The sequence below is a fragment of the Narcine bancroftii genome, chromosome 2 (genome assembly GCF_036971445.1).
Source record: "Narcine bancroftii isolate sNarBan1 chromosome 2, sNarBan1.hap1, whole genome shotgun sequence".
Classification (NCBI taxonomy): Eukaryota; Metazoa; Chordata; class Chondrichthyes; order Torpediniformes; family Narcinidae; genus Narcine; species Narcine bancroftii.
Window position 1 is genome coordinate 23416831 of NC_091470.1, and position 24100 is coordinate 23440930.

Here is a 24100-nt window from a genome sequence, read left to right on the forward strand (position 1 = left end):
GCTCTAAAATGGTGGGTATCTTTGATACCCCTTGTCAAATGTGAGGTACAACAGCAATTAGAAATCTCCAAATATTTCACTTCTAATGCAGTAACAAATGAGATCTTTAGTCATTCAGAATGAGAGTACCAAAAGTGAGGGTCTGGTGCAGAAGTTTGTTATGGATTTGAGATATTGTAGAACCAACACATGAAGTCACACATATGGGGTATCCAAGAACAGATGGATAACCTTCTCCCTCGAGTTTGTCCAACTTACCTTCAAGTATTTTTTTTTTGCTGTTTGCCTTTCAGTCTTGGCAGATCCCAGGGTGTTTTTTGAAATTCAATAAAATCACTGGCATTACAGTAAAGTTGTTATAACATAACAATTACAGCACGGAAACAGGCCATTAGGCCCTTCTAGTCCGCACCGAACCAAACACCCTTTTCTAGTCCCACCTCCCTGCACAATGCCCATAACTCTCCATCTTCTTCTCATCCATATATCTGTCCAACCTTTTCTTAAATAATACAATTGACTCCGCCGCCACTATTTCTCCCGTAAGCTCATTCCACACGGCTACTACTCTCTGAGTAAAGAAGTTCCCCCTCATGTTACCTCTAAACCTCTGCCCCTTAATTCTTAACTCATGTCCTCTTGTTTTAATCTTTCCTCCTCTTAACGGAAATAGTCTATCCACATCCAGTCTGTCTATCCCTTTCATAATCTTAAATACTTCTATCAAATCCCCTCTCAACCTTCTACGCTCCAAAGAATAAAGACCCAATCTGTCCAATCTCTCCCCATACTCCAGATGCTTAAACCCAGGCAACATTCTGGTAAACTTTCTCTGCACTCTCTCCACTCTGGTTATATCCTTCCTATAATTAGGCGACCAGAACTGCACACAGAACTCCAAATTAGGCCGCACCAACGTCTTATACAATCTCAACATTACCTCCCAACTCCTATATTCCATGCAATGATTGATAAAGGCCAGCATACTAAAAGCCTTCTTCACCACCCTATTCACGTGAGTTTCTACCTTCAGGGAACGATGTACAGTTACTCCTAAATCTTTCTGCTCTTCTGTATTCCTCAATGCTCTCCCATTTACCACATATGTCCTATTCTGATTCTTCTTACCAAAATGAAGCACCTCACACTTATCAGCATTAAATTCCATTTGCCATTTTTCAGCCAACTTTTCTAAGCAGCCCAAATCCCTCTGCAATCCTTGAAAACCTTCTTCATTATCCACTATTCCACCTATCTTAGTATCGTCTGCATATTTACTAATCCAATTCACCACCCCATCATCTAGATCATTAATGTATATAACGAACAACAATGGGCCCAATACAGATCCTTGAGGCACACCACTGGTCACCGGCCTCCAAACTGACAGACAATTATCCACTACCACCCTTTGGCATCTCCCTTTCAGCCAATGTTCAATCCATTTGACTATCTTAAAATTTATACCTAAAGACTGCACCTTCCTAACTAACCTTCCATGTGGTACCTTATCGAAGGCCTTACTGAAGTCCATATAGACAACATCCACTGCGCTACCCTCATCCACATTCCTAGTCACCTCTTCAAAAAATTCAATCAGATTGGTCAAACATGACCTTCCTCCCACAAATCCATGTTGAGTGCTCCTGATCAGACCATGTCTATCCAGATGTTTATAAGTACTATCTCTAAGAATTTTCTCCATTAATTTACCTACCACAGACGTCAAACTTACAGGCTGATAGTTGCCAGGCTTCCTCCTTGAACCCTTTTTAAATAACGGAACCACATGCGCAATGCGCCAATCCTCCGGCACTATCCCCATATCTAATGACATTTGGAAAATTACCGCCAGAGCCTCTGCTATTTCCTCCCTCACTTCTCTCAATGTCCTGGGGAAGATCCCGTCTGGTCCCGGAGACTTATCCACCTTTATATTCTTCAAAAGCCTTAAAACTACACCTTTTGTAATCTCTATATTCCCCATATTTACCCAATTTGCTTTTTTTTTTTATCTCACATCTCCCAATATCCTTCTCCTTAGTGAATACCGAAGAAAAGAAACTGTTCAATATCTCCCCCATTTCTCTAGGCTCCACACACAGTTTTCTGCTCTGATTTTCTAAGGGACCAATTTTGTCTCTAGCTTTCCTCTTACCATTAACATATTTGTAGAACTCTTTTGGATTAGTTTTCACCCTGCTTGCCATAGTTTTCTCGTACCTTCTTTTAGCTTTCCTAATTCCTCTCTTAAGATTCCTCTTACATTCAATGTATCTTTCAAACATCTCCTTAACTCCATGCTTCTTATATCTAATGTACGCCTCCCTTTTTCTTCGAACCAAGTTTCCAATATTCCTTGAAAACCACGGCTCTCTCAAACCTTTTGCCCCTCCTTTTAACCTAACAGGAACATAAAGCTTTTGCACTCTCAAAATCTGATCTTTAAAAGACTTCCATCTCTCTACTACATCCTGCCCATAAAACAAATTGTCCCAATGCACACCCTGCAAGTCCTTTCGCATCTCCTCAAATCTAGCTTTTCCCCAATCAAAAACCTCAATCCTTGGCCCTGATTTCTCTCTTTCCATAATGACATTGAAGCTGATGGCATTATGATCACTGGACCCGAAGTGCTCACCAACACTAACCTCCGTCACTTGACCCATCCCATTTGCCAACAGTAGATCTAACACTGCTCCTTCTCTGGTCGGCACCTCTACATATTGTTGTAAAAAACTATCTTGCACACATTTCACAAACGCTAACCCATCCAGTCCTTTCACAGAATGTGTTTCCCAATCTATATGTGGAAAATTAAAATCTCCCATAACTACAACCCTGTGCTTATCACAAATATCTACTATCTCCCTACAGATTTGCTCCTCTAGGTCTCGGTCCCCTCCGGGTGGTCTATAATACACCCCTACAAGTGTAACCTCTCCTTTCCTACTCCTCAGTTCCACCCAAATAGCCTCCGTGGATGTGTCCTCTAATCTATCCTTCCTAGGCACCGCTGTAATATTTTCCCTGACAAGCAGTGCAACCCCACCTCCTCTTGCCCCTCCGACTCTATCACACCTAAAACAACGAAACCCAGGGATATTCAGTTGCCAATCACATCCCTCCTGCAACCATGTCTCACTAATCGCTACCACATCATACTTCCAAGTATCAATCCACACCTTCAGCTCATCCACCTTTTTTTACAATACTCCTGGCATTAAAATATATGAATTTCAGGGATTTCCCAACTTTTAATCCCTGTTTTCCCTCATCTTTAAGAACAACATTATTTACTTTTCCTGCCAATTGCCCTTCATCTTCTTCCAGAGCATTTCCCTTCTCTATCACCTGCCCATCCATATTCAAATACTTACTACAAACTTTCTTTGTTTGCATTCTAACCTTCTCCTTACTGCTCTGTACTATTTTGTTCCCTCCCCCCAACCATTCTAGTTTAAAGGATCCTGAGTAGCCCTAGCAAATATCAATTATGGCAGACTACTGCAGGTTCACAATTAGTATTGATGTGGAGAACACGTTTGTTTTCCAAAGCTGTGCTGAGTTTGCGTACGACCAACTGATGCTGGCAGTAAGTGTGCCGAAATCTCAAGTCACTGGCACATTAGAAGGATGTAGGAAGATGATTATGAGTTAATAGGAAGTCTGCAAGGCAGATGAGAGTATGCAGACGAGACAAGGCATTTGGTCACCATTTGTTTACCATCTTGAGCTCAATCTGCGAGTTCACAGGTTGTGGTATCAAAAATACTTAAAGATTCACATGTACTGATGCTCACAAAAGCTCGATACCATAATGTGGTAATCAAAGCTAGCTGTAGCAAAGGAATTCTAATAGCAGATTTCAAACGTGCCTCAATCACAAGATACAGACAAATTTAAAGAGCAATGGTCTGAGGTCATCTCTCTTTCTGTTTTGTGGTGTTAAATATTAATCATTCCACATAATTTGGTGCATTCCTATCCCGAGGAAACTAAAACCGGTCTTCTCCCTCTGGGGTTCTGGCGAACATAAACAATCTCATGGCTCCATTGTGAAGGAGTGTGGAATAGTTAATCCCCAATGTCCTGATCCTAATTTGGATGCCACATGTTGGAAATTTTGAACTTGTCTCAAAAGTTTCAAGATAATCGTTACGGGGACATGTGTGGCCATTATGTTTGAAGAAGCAACACATGTACCCGGCACAATTGGCTGGTCACCCTTCCTGTGATGCTACAAACTTCCACTGAAATTACAATTTGAATGGCATACTTGCCCACTAAATGAAGAAAAATGTGATGGTGCATATTTTTCTGGTGCTTCTCAGTGATTGAACGTGCAAGAGGACTGGCAGCTGGGAAATAGAGAATATTGCCTGATTAGCATCAGAAACTCTGGAATAATAGTGGGCCTGGGGTACTAAGTGGCAATGAAAGGCTCACAACCACTCACAGTTCCTTATGAGCACCAGGGAACCTTCTTTTATAGAGCAATGCTCTCCATTCATTTACAGATGCCTCATCTACTTTAATAAAACAATGTCTATTTACATATTAAGCAAGCAGAAAAACAAAGGACTTTCAATTCAGTTTGAGAATACAATTCACTTAATGGGTTTCTGCTTCAAGTTGCTCGTCTTTTCCTTCATTGCTTTCGCTTTCTATTCCAAGAACTTGGGGTGCATACATACCATGGTGCAGGAATATCAAGGTAGAAGGAAAATATTTCTGAGGATCATGCAAAATTTTGTTGTCCTTAAGAGCATCTTCTCTGTTATTCAATAAGCTGGATCTGCTGTGAACTTCCAAGTAGTCAGGTAACGGGCTTGGAGGTCGCTGAGAGAATGTTTGATTAACTCAAGTAGGAGCAGGACTAGGCCAGCTGGCCTGTCAAGCCAGTCAATAACATTCTGGCTGCACGAGCCATGGACTCAGCTCCACGTACCTGCCTGTTCCCCATAACCCTAATTCCTCTGGTATTCAAAAATCTATCTGGGTCCTAAATACAACTCCTTTATTGGGCAAAGAATTTCACAGATTCACTACTCAGGAAGAAGTATCTTGGTCCAAAATATTCTCCCTGGTATCTTAAGTTCTGATTTCACTTACCAGTGGGGGGGGGGGGGGGGGTGAATGAAGAAGCCTCCAGCTTTTATCTAGTCCTTTCATAATTTTGTACGTCTCTATAAGATCCCACCTCATCCACCTAGAGCCCAGTGAGTATAGTCCCAGGTGACTCAATCTGCCCGTTCAGCATCCAAAAGGCTAAATTTGTTCCTGTCCACCTAACAACCAGCAATTGCCCTCTGGGCTGCAGAAACTGAGAAGGGTCTGGCCAACCAGTTAGTCACAATTTGGCCATTGGCCTCATTAGCGCAGAAACTGAGAAGGGTCTGGCCAACCAGTTAGTCACAATTTGGCCATTGGCCTCATTAGCACAGAAACAAGTATTAAAAAATCTCATCTGGCACTCCAGTGCATCTCTGAGGGAGCCCTGCATCTCTCAGATATGCCATCCTTCAGGCGAGATTAGGCCCTGCATGTACTGTCAGTGGATGGAAAGGCACGCTATTTTAAATTTTAAAATTAACGATACAGCACGGTGGAAAGCCCTTCTGGCCCATGAAACCTGTGCAGCCCAGTTACACCCAATTAACAAGGCAATCCTGTACATTTTGGAGGGTGGGAGCAAACCAGAGCACCCGGAGTAAACCCACACAGGTCACGAGGAGAGCGTACAAACTTTTTACAGACAGCAGAAGATTTTCAAAGAGGATCAAGGATACCTTGGGTATCCTGAAGGATATCAAAGGTGAAGGATTTGATCATTATCAGAATGCTGTTTGTAGGAACATGCTATTCTAAAACTGGCCATCACATTTCCTACATTGTAGCACTCTTCAAAAGAAAGTTACGAGTCATTTTGGGGGCATTATGAAATAGATAATAAATGCAGTTTAAAAATTAATCTTTTTCATGAGGTATCTTGCTATCTGGTTCAGACATCTTTTTAATTTCAGGGTTATTTTGTCTGACCCCAGTACAACCAGCTTTTTATCAAGGGTCCAGATCCAAAATATAAACTGGCCACATCCACCCATGGATCCTGCCTGACCTGCTGAGTTCCTCTGACAATTCTTTGCTTGAGATTCCAGCATCTGCAGCTCTTGCGTTGCAACCAGATTTCATGTGGAACTTCACCTGATCACGGGACTCCAATGGAACTGGCCACTCACTGCTTGCTGAGCTCCAACTGTCAGACAGCACCAGCCTGAGGGGTCTTTGTCATTTCTATCCCTTTTACCATTGACTGAAAGGAGGCATTTCCCCATCAGCCTGTCCACTTGAAGTCCCAGTGACACCAGATAAGAGGTGAAACCCAAAAGACCCAGCTGCTGGTGTCTTGAGCAGACAAAGAGTTGCTTAAGGAACTCAGTAAGTCAGGCAGCATCCATGGATAGAAATAGTCAGTCAACGTTTCGGGTCACAACCCTTTGGCAAGATAAGTAATGCCTTGATTTTATTTAAAAATTGATTACCAGGCTCAGTCACTTGGCCAGGTAATTGCAATGAAATTCACCTTGTTAAATTTTTTATACGTAAATAAATGAAAGATTTGCTTTCCAAAGTGCTCCCATAGGACACTGCTTTAGGTAAATGGAATGTTTGTTGATGCAAAGGGTGAGGAAAGCAGTGGGAGGTCAGACTGCACATCCTTTATCATTCTCCATGTTCCAGAACCTCTCCATGTTTTTGGCCATTTATTTTAATAGACATACAATTCAATCGACAGAAGCACATGGGCAGAAGTTTGCAACTTCCAGTTTCCATTTGTGTCCAAAAGAAACCCCTCCCCCTCCTCCCCCATGTGCGATTGTGGTAGAGCACTTTGAGGATAGAGGCCGCTTTTTTATTTTAAAGACACCACCTCGTGTAGATGTCCTTGACGGAGTGAAGTCTGGTGCCTGTGATGTCACAGCCTGAGTTAACAACCCTCTGGAGTTTATTCTGGTCCTGAGAGTTGGCGCCTCCATACCAGGCAGTGATGCAACTAGCCAGAATGCTCTCCACAGTTTATGAGAGTTTTTAGTGACATACCGAATCTCCTCAGACACCCTAAAAAATAGTGCTGCTGGCGAGCCTCCTCTGTGATTGCATCAACATTGGATGCTCCAAGACAGATCCTTGGAGATGTTGACATCCAGGAATTTGAAGTTCTTGACCCTCTCCACTGCTGAGCCCTCGATGCTACCTCTATTCCACCCATCCCCTCGTGCCTCCTGATTTCTGTATTCCCACTGCTGATTGACCAAGTAGCTGTGATCTTATTTCCTTTGTGGTGTCTGTCAATTAGAATTGACCTCACTGGCCAAGTGTTGATGGTTGGTTCTGCAAAGGGAGTTGGGAGAAGGGTCACACTCAAAGTGTAGACCAGTCTGGGAGTTGAGGTTCAGAGGGAGCCACTGATTAGAAGCAGGGCAGGGGAAGGCTGGTGGGTCCAAGACAAATGCCACCCTATAGTCACTCAGATAGAGAATGGGACAACATTATCACTAGATTAGGATTAAATGAATAAAAAAAATAAATAAATCGACATGGTCCATTTGGAGTCTGGCCGGTACCACTCCGTGACAGGTTATAACTCTCTTTCCTCCCTAAAATGTTTCCTTTTTAAATTTATCAAAATTCTCTTTTTAAATTTTATTAAGTGTCGCTAGAATGCCTCATTCCCTCTCCGCCAATTTCTGAATTATTCATTTAGTAGCATCGCTAGAATGCCTCATTCCCTCTCCGCCAATATCTGAATTATTCATTTAGTAGCATCGCTAGAATGCCTCATTCCCTCTCCGCCAATATCTGAATTATTCATTTAGTAGCATCGCTAGAATGCCTCATTCCCTCTCCGCCAATATCTGCTTGTTTGATTCGATGTTAACTTTATCAGATTAAGTTCCTCATGATGTTTTACATTTTCCAAGTAGTATTTATAAATGCAGGCATTGATAAGATTCAATTCTGTGGTCAAAGCATTGTCTGAAGCTTCAATGCAGGACGCTGTATAAAAATAACTAGCTTTATATTTTTATTTTATTAGTCATGTAGTTCGAGCTGGAGGGAGTTGGCCAGATCACGTCATCCGAATCTAATAGCCAAGGCTGAATTTGTTCAGCTGATCTGCCTATTCTCCCAGTTGCCAAAAAAAACTAATTGAAATTCATTTCAAATAATCTAATGATTTTGGTAGTAGCTTGTGAGGCAACAATACTTTACAGTGGGTATTGCTGAACTTGCAATGTTGTTCTGAGGAGGATGGGATGCCCAGTGGAAAAGAAAATGGAATTCCCATGTGGTACAGGTGCACAGAGTGAAATTCCAACCTGTGCACACTTTCTTGCAACCTTACAACGTTAATATTTAGAAAGGATACATTCGCTGAGGAGTATGGAGCGACGTCCACCACGGATTGCAGCTCCCCACATTCAGATTTGATATGGGAATGACCAAGATCGTCTTCTAGCTTCTGCTGAAAGCTTCGGTATGCCTGATGTGCTGCGTGGTGTGATGTAACCTTCGATCTTAGTTTGACGGCATCCCATGAAAGGCACGTTGGTTTGGAAGCAACGGCATCTTTTGCAGTTGCGGCGAGAGCACATCCCATGTTGTACCTCAGAATCGGCTCCGGCAATTCAGTCAGGGACATCTGGGAGTCCAGAACGAACATTAAAGGAGACTTGTTAGGAGGCATTTGACAGGCCTGTCTACTAATTGGACCAACAAGAGTCGGCTGGCTTTGAGGTGACTTTCTCACCACCAGCGGTATTGCTTCGGTCTGATCGTGAACTTCAAAAGTACGAGGGTTCTGACTGTTGTCAGAATATCTGTGCATCATCACCGGATCTCGAGGGCACTGGAACTCATGATTTGTCAATGTCAGGTTTGCATCCTGATTTTGTGTTCTATTCTTGGGATTACAGGTTGGAAAGCTTTGAAGAGGCCGAGAAGGGGTGGAAGGTTTAAAAGAGAACAACTGTATGGCTGAGTCTACAATGTGAGCCACGGCATTGGTTAATTCATATTTAAGTGATTCTGCGAGATATCCACCTTCCAATAAAGAGACATCAACACGATTACAATGGTTGATTTTTTTGTCTGCATCTTGATATTTATTTGCTTCTTTTCCTGTTGTCAGTTCCTCCTTGTGGCTAATGGTCTGAACAGAGTCCACACACAGACCTTGGTCCACGTCTGAAAGATCACCATGATACCTTTCCAAAGCATTTCCTCTGTCCTCAGTGGCACCCAAATGGAAACTGGAGTTAGATGTGGCTTCTTGGTCCTCACACTCTGATTCACCAACATCATAGACCTGGAAAAACTTTCCCTGAAGTTCCAGGAGCTTTTCTTGCATTTCCTGGAGCTCCCGCTTCAGTCTGTGGCACTCCTCTCTCCTGAGCTGCTTCAGGGACGAAGCTAGTCTGGGACTCTCCTCCTGTTGCTGCTGCTGTGGAAGCCTCTGCTTCCGCTTATTTTCTTTGTACAGGCTCATCAAACTTCCCCGCCTTTGACCGCTCTCCCACTCAAGCTCGCTGTTGGCAAGGTTGGCATTGGAAGAGTTGTTCATTCCTCGAATGATGTTCTCTACTCTTGCTCTCTTGGCTTGCAAGTACTCATTCAACATGCGATCCCCTTCGCCCGAGTTCACAACGTGGTGATGCTGACTGTAAGGGGAGCAGAGATCCTGTCCACTGTCTTTGGAAAATTTGTTGCTTCTCTCCTCCTGAACTGAGTCAGCAGTGGGATGGGATGTGTTCCTTGCAGAAAAGACCAACTCATGATCAGCTGAATTCTTCCCTCTGGAGGTTTTCTCCAGAAACTGTGAAATAATGTCCCTACTGGAATAAGAGGATACTGAATCCTCAAAAATATTCCTATTCAGGTGCACGCGAACCTGGTTTGCTTTATTTCCTTCCAAGTAGCAGTGGTTGGAATTACCTGCATCCTGTTCAAGCATGTCGTGGTTCATTGCATAAGCTGAAGGCTCAGTGCCTTGTGTGGAGTGATTAAAGGGAGTTGTGACTTTCGAATTGAAGCTTCCCTGTTCAGATTTCAAGGGTTGGAGAGATGAACTGCAGTATTCCAGCATTGCCGTAGTCTTGTACACTATTGATACATCCTTTCAAAGTCAGTTAGACAAGAAGACCTGGATTAATTTGGAAAAAATGTATTTTTGAGAACATATTTTGCATTTGCATCGCAGAACAAGACCATTTAGCCAAACAATTTGAGATTCTCACTTGCATTCCGAGACGTCTCCTCCCATCCTTTCTGAATTCTCCAACAAGTTTCTCCTAAATTTATTTGTGGAATTACGTGACTATCCTATGAACATCCCACCCGAATACTTTGAACTCACTGACAATAGAAACAGTTTCTCCCTGACAATGCAATCTTAAAAGAACTTCACCAGATTATAGAGAAACAAAAGTCTGCAGACTCCATGATTGTAGTTAAAAAGAAAACCCACAAAAGTGCTGGAGGAACTCAGCAGGTCTCACAGCGTCCATAGGAAGTAAGGCTATTTAACCAATGTTTCAGGCCAAAACGTACCTTGAAGAAGCCCTGCTGAGTTCCTCTAGCAGTCTTGTGTTTTTTTTTAAAAACCAGATTATAGCTCAGGCTTCACTTTTCTAAAGAAAAGTCAGAATCATGAAGAGATACAGCGCAGAGGCAGGCCCTCCTGCACACCAAATCCATGCTGATCAAACACTCATTCGCACCAATCCTACATAAATCTGTAATCTTTCCTCCTGATTTTTTTCTTAAAACTTAAGACATACATCAGGTTGCAGACCCTTTCTCCCCAGGACCCTGTGTTGCCCAAATATCCTAATTAACCTACAACCCCTCCTGCACGTTTTGAAAGGTGGCAGGAAACCAGAGCCTCCGGAGGAAACCCACACAGACACGGGGAGAACGTGCAAACTCCTTACTTTGAACCCATTTTGCTGGCACTGTAATAGCATCAGTATGCCAACCACGCCGCTGTTAAATTTCCTGTCTCGGGTATACTCCCCGTGAATCACTCTGCAGCTCCACTGACACCATGCCCTATGGAGATCAACTGATCCAAATTCTCAGCCAAGTCACTTATAATAAATAAACACGTGGTAACTCTGCTGGATGAATTTAACTTCTATTCACGTCCTAATGCTGGAACCTGGTGATTAAATTGTGCAAAGGAAGTCTGAAGATTACACACCCAAATGTGATTGTAGGAATTTTATAATGTAAAGTTATATCTCTGCAGAACAGGAAGTTATAAATACAATAACAGGAGAAAATGGGCTTGGAAACTGGGTCGAAGAGGAGGGAGGGACAAATTGTCATTTTAATCAGCGTGTGTTTCTTGGTTGAGCAGAGAACCAATTTCTCCCTTGTCCTGGCTCGAAGTTCTTTTGAGAAACTATTTAATCTCTTCTCTCAGAAACGGAGTGATGGATGGTGGCCCATCTAAAAGTTGTTTGTTTTGGGTCGAGAATGCTCCACTCAGCACTTCCTGCAGAAGCCTGGTTTTGATCTAATGCATTGGGACCAAACTATGCTTAAAGTTGGCAGATGGAATTCATTCAGGATAATTTTGGAAGGTCAAACTTGAAGGGTGAGTACACGGTTACTGGTAGGGTGCTCAACAGTGTGAGGAACAGATGGACCTTAGGGTCCAAATCCATAGATCTCTCAAGGTCACTGTGCAGGCTGATAGGACAGTTAAGAAGCCTATGGGATGCTGGGCCTCATTAGTCAGGGGATTGAGTTCAAGAGTCATGAGGTAATGTTGCAACTCTATAAATCTCTGGTGAGACTGCACTTGGAATATTGTGTAGAATTCTTGTCATTTTATTACAGGAAGGATGTGGAAGCTTAGGGTGCAGTGGAGATTTATCAGGATGTTGTCTGGATTGGAGAATATCACTGATGAGGCAAGGTTAGCAGAGCTGGGACCTTTCTCTTTAGAGTGAAGAAGGATGAGAGGTGACTTGATAGAGGTCTACAGGCACATGGATGAAAGAAAAATAGAGGGTTATGAGGCTGAGAAGGTTTTTGGTACAACATCATGGGCTGAAGGGCCTATAAGGTGCTGTAGTGTTCAATGTTCTAATGCCATTCCCCAGAACAGTTACTGCCAACGGAACTGACAATAAGGCGTTCTCGAGCTGCCATGCCTGTGTAGATTTAATTTTAAATCCAGTATACAAGATTTTTTTAAATTTCAATTTAAAAAATCTTTTTTTTATATAATAAGAAATACAATGAATAAAAAGGAATGAAATTGAAAAAATATCACGTTCTCTCTCTCTCTCTCTACAAGATATAAAACTTCAAACGGTATAAAACTTCATCCCCCTTCCTGGCACTGCAATGGGTGAAAATAAAAAAAAATCTAAAGTATTATATATATATAAAACCCCACTTAAAGTTCTCTCAAAAAAAAAACAGCTGAGCAGCTTATCCTGAGGGTTATATATATTTTGCAGTTTTTGCTTCCTACTGTAAATCAAAAAACAAAAATAAGACTATCTCATCTGTAAGAGTAAATACATCTAATCACATTAGAAACATTTACATCATATAAAAATAAGATATGAAAGGTCACCATGTATCTTCAAATGTCACTAAGGAATCAAATTTATGATCTCTAATTCTTTCTAGGCTTAGACGACATAATATGAAAAAACCATTGAAACACCATTGGAGGTCTCGAGTCGTTCCATTCTTCGAGCCAACAACATAGAGAAGGTCATAACCTGTTGAACAGGTTCAGAAAAACCTCGCTGTCTCAGTCAATAACCCCGAAAAGAGCAGTTATTGGAATGGGCCGCAGCTCCACTTAGAGTATAGTTGAAAAGATATTAAAACATTCTTTCCAATAGTTTCTAAGGATGGACAAGACCAAAACATCTGTCAATGTACCAATTTCAGGTTTGCATCTGTCACAAAAATACTAATTTATCTTTGGACATGTGAACACAATGCGCCACTTTAAATTGGATTAATGAATGTCGGGCACATATAGAAGATGTATTCACCAGTTTAAGAATCTTGACCGATAGATCCTCAGATAAGGTCTTGCAAGTTCCAGTTCCCAAGTCTTTTTAATCTAATCGTGGAGTACTGGACATAATTCTAATAATCTATCATATATAATTTAAATTAATCCTTTCTGAGGAGGATTCAAATGAAAAGTATTATCAACTAGACCTGGTGGTATACAAATGGAAAGTCTGGTAATCTGGTATTTAAGAAATTTCTAATCTGTAAATATCTAAAAAAATTTGTTAAGCTGTATTTACTTGCCAGCTATTCCAAAGACATTAAACAACCTTCCTTAAATAAATTTGCAAAGGAAACAATACCCTTGATTTTTCCAAATAGAGAAAGTTTGATCAATCATTGATATTGGAAAAAAAAAGTAATTATGAGAGATAGCACGAGATAAGACAACATTTTTTTTTAAATTTTAAAAAAATCCTAAATTGGAACCAGATTCACAATATATGTTTGAGTATTGGATTAGATAGATCCTAATTGATCTTGGAAAAGAAAATAGAAGAGAGGTACCCAATAAAGAGGGCACTGAAACTACTGTATAGATTTCAATTCTAAATCTGACCATAATGGACGATTCAATTTGTCAGAATAAAAAAATCCAAAGAGTTTAGTTAATGAATATTAACAGCCCAATAATAAAATCGAAAATTAGGTAGGGTCATACCTCCCATCTTTTTTCAATTTTTATAAATTAAATTTACTAATTCTAAAGTTTTTGTTCTTCCAAATAAAGGAAGAAACTTGAGTCAACATTCTCAAAAAAAAAAAGACTCAAGGATGAAAACTGGAATCTCTTGAAATAGATATAAAAACTGAGGTAATATTATCATTTTAACTGCATTAATATGACCTATTAAAGATAATGATAAAGGAGACTATCTAGAAAAAGACAATCTCACATACTAGAATAGAGAAGAAAAATTGAATTTATATAAATTGTTTTATAATTTTAACCCCCAAGTATATGAAATTATCTCTAACAATCTTTTATGGAACTTGAGTTTAGATAGGGACCTGCATATTAATCAGAAAAAGTTCACTTTTATGAAGGTTTAATTTATATCCAGAGAAAGAGCTGATCTGAGAAAACACAGATAACATAACTGGGATAGATCTTTCGGGATCTGAAATATAAACAAACAAGACATTAGCAGACAAAGAAACCTTATGAAACCTATATTCTAACGCCATTTCCCAGAACACCGTGTCTGGCACACAAGAGACAATAAGGAGTTTAATTGCTCTCGAGCTGTCATGCCTGTGCAGATTTCATTCTAAATCCAGTGTACAAGTTTTTTTTGCTGCTGTTCAATGTTAGTATTTTGTTTACCAAAGGCGATCATCATCATCTACCAAATTGGAAAAAGAGTAAAAACAGAAATGATGGAGGAACTCAGCAGGTCTTGCAGTATCATATAACCATACAACAATTACAGCACAGAAACAGGCCATTTTGGCCCTTCTAGTCCACACTGATCCAAGTACCCTCCTCTAATCCCACTTACCAGCACTTTGTCCATATCCCTCCATTCCCCCTCCCATCCATATACTTATCCAACTCTTTCTTAAATGACAAAATTGACCCTGCCTCCACCACCTTTCCCAGAAGCCCATTCCACACAGTAACCATTCTCTGAGTAAAGAAGTTCCCCCTCATGTTACTCCTAAACCTTTGCCTGTCAACTTTCAACCCATGACCTCTTGTATCTACTCTCAATGGGAAAAGCCTTTCCACATCAACTCTATCTATCCCTCTCATGATCTTAAACACCTCCATCAAATCCCCTCTCAGCCTTCTATGTTCCAAGGAATAAAGACCTAATTTGCTCAATCTTTCCTTGTATTCCAGATGCTGAAACCCAGGCATGATTTTTGTAAATCCGGTCCATAGGTGGTAAAAATATATTGCCAACTTTTGGGTCATTGCAATCTATTGAATGGAATTAAGAGAGGAGGAAAGCTTGGCTCATTAATTATTCAGATTTATTGTCAGAGTTCATACATGACTTCACACACTACCTTGAGATTCTATTTCCCGCAGGCGAGCCAGAATTCCCCATTGGCAGAGCAAAAAAAAACTGTACTCAACATACACCTGAGAATAAAGAAATGTAAACAAACTGTGTAATACAAAGAAAAAAGAAAATCTATACACTGAAAAAAGTCCTTAAAAAAGTCCCTGATTGAGTTTGTGGTTGAGGAGTCTGATGGGAGAGAGGTAGAATCTGTTCCTGAACCTAGCAGTGTGAGTCTTGTGGCACCTGTACCTCTTTCCTGATGGAAGCAGCAAGAACAGAGAGTGTGGTGTGTATCCTTGATGATTGCCGCCACTCTTTGATGGCAGTGTTCCCTGCAGATATTCTCAGTGGTGGGGAAGGTTTTACCCATGATGTCCTCGGCTGTATCCACTATCTTTTGCAGGGCTTTTCACTCAGGGGCATTAGTAACCCAATATCAGTCCATGATGCAGCCGGTCAGCACATTTTCCACCCCACATCTGTTGAAATTTGCCAGGATTTCTGATGTCATACCAAACCTTCGCAAACTCCTGAGGAAGTAGGGGCACTGACGTGCTTTCTTCACGATGCCATTAGTGTGTTGGGTCCAGGAAAGATCCCAAGAACTTGTATTTGCTCACCCTCTCCACCTCTCATCCCCCAATGATCACTGGATTGTGCACCCCTGCTCTTCCCTTCCTGAAGTCAACAATCAGTTCCTTGCTTTTGGTGACATTAAGGGTGAGGTTGTTGTTGGTGCACCTATCAGCCAAGTTTTCAATCTCCCTCCTATATGTTGACTCATCACCCATTTTTATACAACCCACCACTGCAGTATCGTCAGAGAATTTGTAGATGTCGCTTCTGTTGTACCGAGCCACACAGTCGTAAGGGTAAAGTGAGTAAAGTAAGAAAGAACACAGTCCTGTGGTGCTCCGGTATTGTTGGAGATGGTGGAGGAGATGTTCTTGCCAAACCTCACAGATGGTGATCTGGAGGCGAGGAAATCCAGGATCCAATTACACAGCGGGGTGTTGAGTCCCAGGTCTTGGAGTCTGCTGATCAGTTTTGAGGGGATGATGGTGTTAATTGCCAAACTGTAGTCAATAGAGAGGATCTTAATGTATTCATCTTTGCTTTCCAGATGTTCCAAGGGCTTTGTGTAGAGCCAGTGAGATGACAACTACCTACTGCTATGATCGAAGAATTGGAACAGAACCATGTCGCTGCTCAGACTGGAGCTGTTATGATTCAACACCAGCCTTAATCACTGTTGCTGTGAGGGCCACTAAATAGGTCATATGCATTAAATGGTAGGCTATTGAGATGTGCAGAGCAACAAAGGGATTTAGGAGTGATGGTAAATAGTACCCTCAAGGCTGATACTCAGGTAGATGGTGTGGTGAAGAAGGCATTTGGAATGTTGGCCTTCAGAAATCGAAGTGTTGAATTCAAGAGTAGGGAGGTTATGATGAAATTGTACAAGGCATTGGTGAGGCCAAAGTTGGAGTACCGTGTACAGTTTTGGTCACCAAATTATAGGAAAGATATAAACAAAATAGAGAGAGTGCAGAGAAGGTTCACGAGAATGTTGACAGGATTTCAAGGTTTGAGTTACAGGGAAAGGTTGTGCAGACTAGGGATTTTTTCTCTGGAGAGTAGAAGATTGAGGGGGGACGATAGAGGTGTTTAAGATTTTAAAAGGGACAGACAGAGTAAATGTGGATAGGTTTTTTCAATTAAGAGTGGGGGAAGATTCAAACTAGAGGGCATGGTTTAAGATTGAAGGGGAAAAATTATAAGGGGAACATGAGGGGAAATTTCTTTACGCAAAGGGTGGTAGGGATGTGGAATGAGCTTCCGGCAGACATGGTGGAGGCGGGATCATTGGTTACATTTAAGGAAAGACTGGATAGTTACATGGAGAGGAGAGGACTGGAGGGGTATGGACCGGGTGCCGGTCAGTGGGACTAGGAGGGTGGGGATTTGTTACGGCATGGACTAGTAGGGCCGAACTAGCCTGTTCTGTGCTGTAAGTGGTTATATGGGTGATAGTCATTTAGGCAGGTTAGCACACTTCTTGGGCACTGGTATGATAGATGCCTTTTTGAAACAGGTGGGTACCATGCCCTGCCAGAGTGAGCGGTTGAAGATATCCGTGAATATATTGGCAAGTTGGTCAGCACAGATTTTTAAAACTTGGCCGGGTACTCCATCCGAACCGGAAGCTTTCCTCAGATTCATTCTCCTGAAGGCAACCCGCGCATCACCCGCAGTTACAGAGAGGATCATCAGGAGAGTGGGGTACAGTGGTAGATTTTCCTTGTTCTTATGGTCAAATCAGGCACTGAGTTCATCTGGGAGAGAAGCTCTGCACTGAATTTGGTTTTGTAGTAGGTTATGTAATTTAGACTCTGCCACAGATGTCGCTTGTACTTGGATGTTTCCATTTTCATCCGGAAACTCATTTAGGCCAGGAGATGGTTTTCTGAAGGTCATAGCTGCACCTTCTGCAGTGATCTGGACTCAAATGTCTGTAATCTGGCTCTCAACACATTCCAGATTCCATTGCTCATCCAGGGATTCTGATTGGGGAGCCCCCTGAATGATTTGGTGGGGACCCATTCATCCGCAGCTGTGCTGATAAAGTCTGTGACAGCCCTGGTGTCATCATTCAGATCCTCAGCTGAGTCCTTGAATACCAACCCAATCCGCTGACTCGAGGAAGTCCTGTAACCATTCTTCAGCCTCATGTGACCACCCTCTTGCTGTCCTGATCTCCAGAGCCTCTCTTTTTTAGGCTCTGTCTGTATGAAGACAGAAAGAGCACAGACAGATGATCCAACTTGCAGTCTCGGGAAAGAACAGTAGGCCTTCCTTATCCTGGTGTAGTATTGTCGAGTGTGCTGGGACTTCTGGTGCAGCAGGTTACATCCTGCTGGTAGTTGGGCAAGGTTTTCTTGAGACAGACCTGGTTAAAGTCACTGACTAAGATTTGTAGTGCATCGGGCTGGGCCATCTCTGGTTTACTGACCACATCGTGCAGCTCTGCAAGTGCCTGCTTGTAATTGGCATCAGGGGTGATATAATCTCTGGTGAGAAGCTCTGTTGAGAACTCCCAGGGTACATCGAATGATCTGCACTTAATCAAGGTTTGCTCTAAGAGAGTAGAGCAGGAGGTCGGCATAACCCCAACCCCACCCAGTATGTCCCTCTCCCTTTACCAGAATCCGAGTTCTGATCCAGTCTGTGGACAGTGAAACCCTCTGGTCGGACAGCAGTGACCGGTTGTTCTCTGTTAGCCAGGTCTCGGTGCAACAAACAACTGAGATTTGTCTCACCCGTCTCTGATAAAGCAGCCTTGCCCTCAGGTCATCAATTTCATTCTCTCAGGCCGCCATGGTCAATGTCTGGTCTAGGTAATTTTTATTGAATTCCAAAATTATATTTCTTTTGCTTTCATCACCTAAAGATTATAAACTTTTGAGTGCAAAATTCTTCCTCGTGTGTGGTTCTTTAACTTTTTTTTTAGAAAGTAATTTAAATATATTTGCTTGGGTACCAATTTACCCTCACCTAATATACTCCACTTATCATGTACCAATTTACCCTCACCTAATATACTCCACTTATTATGTTCTGCTTAATATGAAAAACCCAACACCCAACCCCAACCAACCAATTTTCCCTTGCAACCGCTGCAATCGTGTCTGCCTGTCCCGCATCGGACTGGTCAGCCACAAACGAGCCTGCAGCTGACGTGGACTTTTTTTACCCCCTCCATAAATCTTCGTCCGCGAAGCCAAGCCAAAGAATATGAAAACGTCAGTGAAAACGTTAGTGGACCTAATTATTTTGTTTTCCATGAATGAAATCACATGGGCAAAGCCACACACACGTTGGAAAATGGTTTATTTATCGCTGATGATCTCAAAAGAATATAATGCTTTGAAAACAGCAAATATCTCTAACACAAACTATGAATCAAGTTTCAAATAGTAATTAGAATCATGATCAAATGGGCAGATTTACTCCATTCGTGTTCCACCAACACCAAACGCAGTAGTTGGAACCAAGTGACCTGATCAGATTCAAGTTCTAGCTAGGAATAGTGGTGGACAATTCAACAGCTGACGAGAAGAGGAAATGCCATAAACATTTCCATTCTCAGTGATATCTGGGGAAAGCCACACTGAGTCATTGCCCCAAGAATAGGGGTTACCACTTGCCTGTGGGACAGTGCCCTTTGCCACCCCCCCACCCCACCATTTTGTTCGAGCGCCTTCCTACATTTTGTCCACACCTTGATGAATGGCTCAAGCCCGAAACTTTGGTTATGCATCTTTATCTTTGATAAAGACCAGCCGAGTTTCTCCTGAATTGTGTTTTTACTTCAATCACAGTGTCTGCGGACTCACGTGTTTTACTCCTGCTGGAGTGGAGCTGGTCAACAAGACAAATGGAGCGGAGACCGTAGATCGCACACCAGTCCCATCAGCCACCTCAGAGCCTACACAGTACAAGTCATCCTCAACCCCAAGGGTCTGCCCAAGAGAGAACGACGTCAACAGTGGTGAACCTGCCACAACTCCACCCAGCTCCAGACGCAAATGATTCACATTTTCCTGTAGTGCCCTCAGTCTTGTCTTTTATCAACCTCCAGGACAAAGTGATTGCTGGGTCTATTAACTAAACCCTTCTTAGCCAGTCCCACTTCAAAAGATCTATTACAGTAAGATATGAAATGAAATGGAGAATCCTGGAGATCTGTGGGAAGAGAAACAGGTACATTTCAGGTCTATGGTCTTTGATCGGAATTAGATACCTCTGCTCTGATTAGCGTTAACTGCAGGTTCATTTGCATCCATGTGGCCAACAGAGATGGGCAAGGTCTTAAAATAATATTTCTCTTCTGTATTTACCACAGAAAGTATTGTGGAAGCTAGAGGATTCAGGAAAGAAAATTTTGATATCTTGGAACACATCCACACAACAAGATGCTTATGGTTTTAATGGCATAAGAATGGACGAATCCCCAGGGCCAAAGCAGATGTATAATTAGGCATTGTGAGAAACCAGGAAACAAACTGTTGGGGCTAAGGTAGAGCATTTGTCTGTTAGACAAATGTTCTGCCTTAATTTAAGAAGGGCTGCGAGAACAAGCCAGTGAACAACAGGCCTATGAGCCTAACACCAGTGTAGAAATGTTTCTGCAGAGGATAATGAGAGGCAAGACCTAACTGCATTTAGAAAGGCAGGGACTGATTGAGACAGTTTGTGCACATGAATAGCAGATGAAAGTTAACTCTGACAGGAGTGAAGTGTTCCATATTGAATAGTTAAACCAGGGAAGAATTTACATAGTAAATTTGGCAGGTCCCTGGTGAGTGCTGTAGAACAATGAGACATTGGGGTACGTATATATACTGCAGTTCCACAGATAGACAAGGTGGTTAAGAAAATATTTGCCTTCATCGGTCAGAGTATTGAGTGCAAAAATCAGGATGTCATCTACAGCTGATGAGATATTGATGCAACTGCACCAAGAGCAGTGGTTCCCAACCACATTTTTTTCCCCATTCACATACCACCTTGAGTAATCCCTGACTATCCTCTAATGGCATAGAGGTTTCTCATTGCCTAGATACAAGAAAGATATCATGAAGCTGGAAAGATGCACAAAAGATTTGCAAGGACGCTGGTGGGACTGGAGAGCTTGAGTTATCAGGAAAAAGTGGATAAGCTGGGATTTTTTTTCCCTGGTGTGTAGGAGTCCGAGAGGTGACCTTCCAGAGATGTATAAAAATAACCAGGGGCATAGATGTGATTAGTCAGTCTCCTCTTTCCCCCCCCCCCCCCCCAACCAAATATGGTAATCTAAAACTAGAGGGCACAGGTTTAAGGTGAAAGAGAAAGATTTAAAAGAAACCCAAGGGACAACTTTTTCCGTATTGTGGAACGAGGGAGTGGAAAGATGCAGGTAGAATTACAACGTGCAAAATGACATTTAGGCAGGTAGATGCACAAGAAAGGTTCAGACCAGTGGTTTTCAAACTGCCCCCCAAACTCACATTCCACCTTATGCAATCCCTCTGCTATAAGTGCTCTGTGATTGGTAAGGTGGGTCGTGAGTGGGAAGGGAAGGTTGAAAATCACTGCTCTACACCGAATTGTTACTGAAATATTTTGCTTAAGAAAAGTGGTAATTGGCCCATTTCCTTTGAAGTTATGAAACCGTGCACATAACGAGTCCATGAGGTCCGATTAAAACAGTGGTTTTCAAACTTTTTCTTTCCATTCACATACCACCTTAAGCCATTCCTTACTAATCACAGAGCACCTATGGCATTAGGGATTACTTAAAGTGGAATGTGAGTTTAAGGGGCAGTTTGAAAAAAAAAATCACAGGTTTTGAGGAACAAGGGCCAAACCCAAGCAAATCAGACCAGCTTAGGGTCAAAGGACTGGTTTGGTGCTGTGTAACTCCGTGGCCACACCTATATCATTATTTCACAGACTAATAAAAACACTCAAAAATGCTGGAGGAACTCATCAGGTCTGCAGCATCCATAGGGGGTAAATGTACATTACCAATGTTTCAGGCCTGAGCCCTTCAAGGTGTAAGCTTAAAAAAAGGAATCTGAATAAAGACTGAAGAATGGCAGGAGAAGTCCAGACAAACACCAAAAGGCATTAATTGGATATGATGAGGAAAGGTGAGAATTGAAAGAAGACAGAGGGAAAAGAGGGTACAGGGAAAGAAAGAGACAGACAGAGCTGGGGAAAAGGTGATAGGGGGGGGGGGGGGGGGGGGATGGAAATTTAGCAGAAACCAGAGAAGTCAACATTAATGCCATCCAGTTGGAGGGAGCCCAGACGGAAGATGATGTGTCGTTCCTCCAGGATGGTCTCAGCCTGGCAATGCACGAGATTGTGGACAGGTATGTCAGCAAGGGAATGGGATGAGGAATTAAAACGGGTAGTCACTGGGAGATCCTGGCTATTGCGGCTTTTCTCATAGACTGTAACGATCGATTCTCTAACAGCCTTCAGATTTGGCAACTCTCGTGCAGAATAATTTACTGTCCCCTGGGATTACCAAGTGGTTTTCCCCATGCAAGCAGATGCTGTAACCCGGAGGGGGTGGGGGGGACATCAAAAGCTGTACGCAAATACACAAAATTGCTGGAGAAACTCAGCAGATCCCACCGCATCCACGGAGGTAAAGATGTATAACCAATGTCTCAGGCCTGAGCCCTTCATCAGCTGTAAACACTCACCAGCCCAGTCATCATCTGTGGAAAGAGAATTAAAGTCAAAGACCTTTTTGTCAGAAGTTCAAAAGGCCTTCATCCTGAAACTTTTCCCCCTCTTTCCACAGGTACTGCTGCTCGTGAAGTTATTGAGAGGACACACAAGCACATTTAGCTTATTTTTGTGACAAAATAGATCAAACAATACTTTTTTGTTCTGAAGCTCCACATCCCATGTTATTTCCCCAAGATACAGATACATCTCGATAGTGGCTGATCGACCAACTTTTTTTTCTTTCCAACACTCAAGTATTCTGCACCCTCATTGTTTATTTTTAAATGAACATGAAAAGGTGAAACAAACTCCCCTGTCATTCCTCCAACTGCTGTCTCTTCTCCAAACCTCCAGGCCTTTCTTGGAATTATATGGGAGGTGTCTCTCTCACCCATGCAATGCATTAAGTGGTCTTTAGTCCCATGCTGAAACTAACACAGTTCTCTTGACCATAACTAAGGGAGACCATATTAAGGAGAAACCACTTTTTTTTTAAAAAAAAAAAATCAGGAAGGTAGTGATCTTCCCTTAATTTGGTTCAAACTAGGCTTTTGTGGTGGTTTACAACTCTGCAATGTGCGCCAGTAAAACAGAAAGAGGGAGAATGGGAAAGCCCTCACAAGTGGATTCCTCTCCCTGTGGTAGAACGTGATTGTCCTCAACTTTCAGTAGAAAGTTGACTGAAGGAGTTGACCAGGTTAGTTGACCAGACCGGGAAGGTTCCAGGTTTGATCCCTGCACGATGAAGGTCCAGAACTGCGATTTACGAGGCGCCTCTGAATGACACCCCCCACCCATCCATCCTCCCCCCACCCCCCCGGAAGCGCTTGTCTATCCAGATCGTTGGGAACAAAGTGACAGCAGTGGGCTCGGCCAATGCACCCTTCTCCCCCGAATAGCCCGTGGCCGCTCACCTTTCAAGGGCGTCTCCCGCTTGCCTTTGAGAAGACAGTGGAGCCCCGGGATCAACAGCCTTGAAATCACGGGGCATCAAGAAGTCGGTGAAGCGGAGGTTGACAAACAACCCAGACCCTCTTCGATATTATTTCTAACTTCCAATGTGTACAATAATGTCCCTGATAAAGTAACGATGGAATTAACTCAATAAAGCGCGAGTGAATCGGAAGAATTCATTACGGGCAGGGCAGGTCGGTATCCAGTTGGCTGAAACAGACACCAAATTCGTGGCTGGTCCGGGATGATTTCCACCACGAGGGAATAAAAGCAACCCATAATATTCAATCTCGCCCATTTTCAGAGATACCCTGTTTTTAGTTTTTTTCCAAAAATTTAGCCCAAAATACTGAGAGCCCCGGATTTAAAGGAAGTTTGAATCCAGTCAACCACAGGAGGAGAAAACTTAGAGAAAACACCGAGGAACTTCGGAATCAAGTTGGACCAAAAACTTGTAACCGAGGAATAAAAAAGTGACACCCCCCCCCCCCCCCCAAGCCTTCCCATTCCTGCGCCAACTCGTCGCCCTTCTCCTGCTTCTCGAGGGCTTCCTGCCTTCACGTAGCGCCGCATTGCAAAGCCGAGGGGCCAAACGCTGAGCGCACAACGCAACCCAAGGTCCCGACAGTACATTCGGATTCTGACACACACTGCCACAAAGCCCTTTCAAGAAGAAATCGGGTGAATCTTTCCCCCGTCTCTCTCTCTCTCTCTCTCTCTCTACCCCC

At 42.5% G+C, this 24100-nt stretch overlaps 1 protein-coding gene across 2 annotated transcripts in view; it reads right to left on the reverse strand.

Annotated features, from left to right (window-relative positions):
* Nucleotides 1-24100, reverse strand: part of LOC138752267 (prospero homeobox protein 1-like) — a 49850-nt gene that overhangs the window by 23997 nt on the left and 1753 nt on the right. For both annotated transcript variants that reach the window (XM_069915228.1, XM_069915229.1), the window contains exon 2: nt 8435-10207. In XM_069915228.1, the coding sequence (XP_069771329.1) occupies nt 8435-10150 (1716 nt within the window). In that variant the 5' untranslated portion in view covers nt 10151-10207. The remainder of the gene's footprint in view (nt 1-8434; nt 10208-24100) is intronic.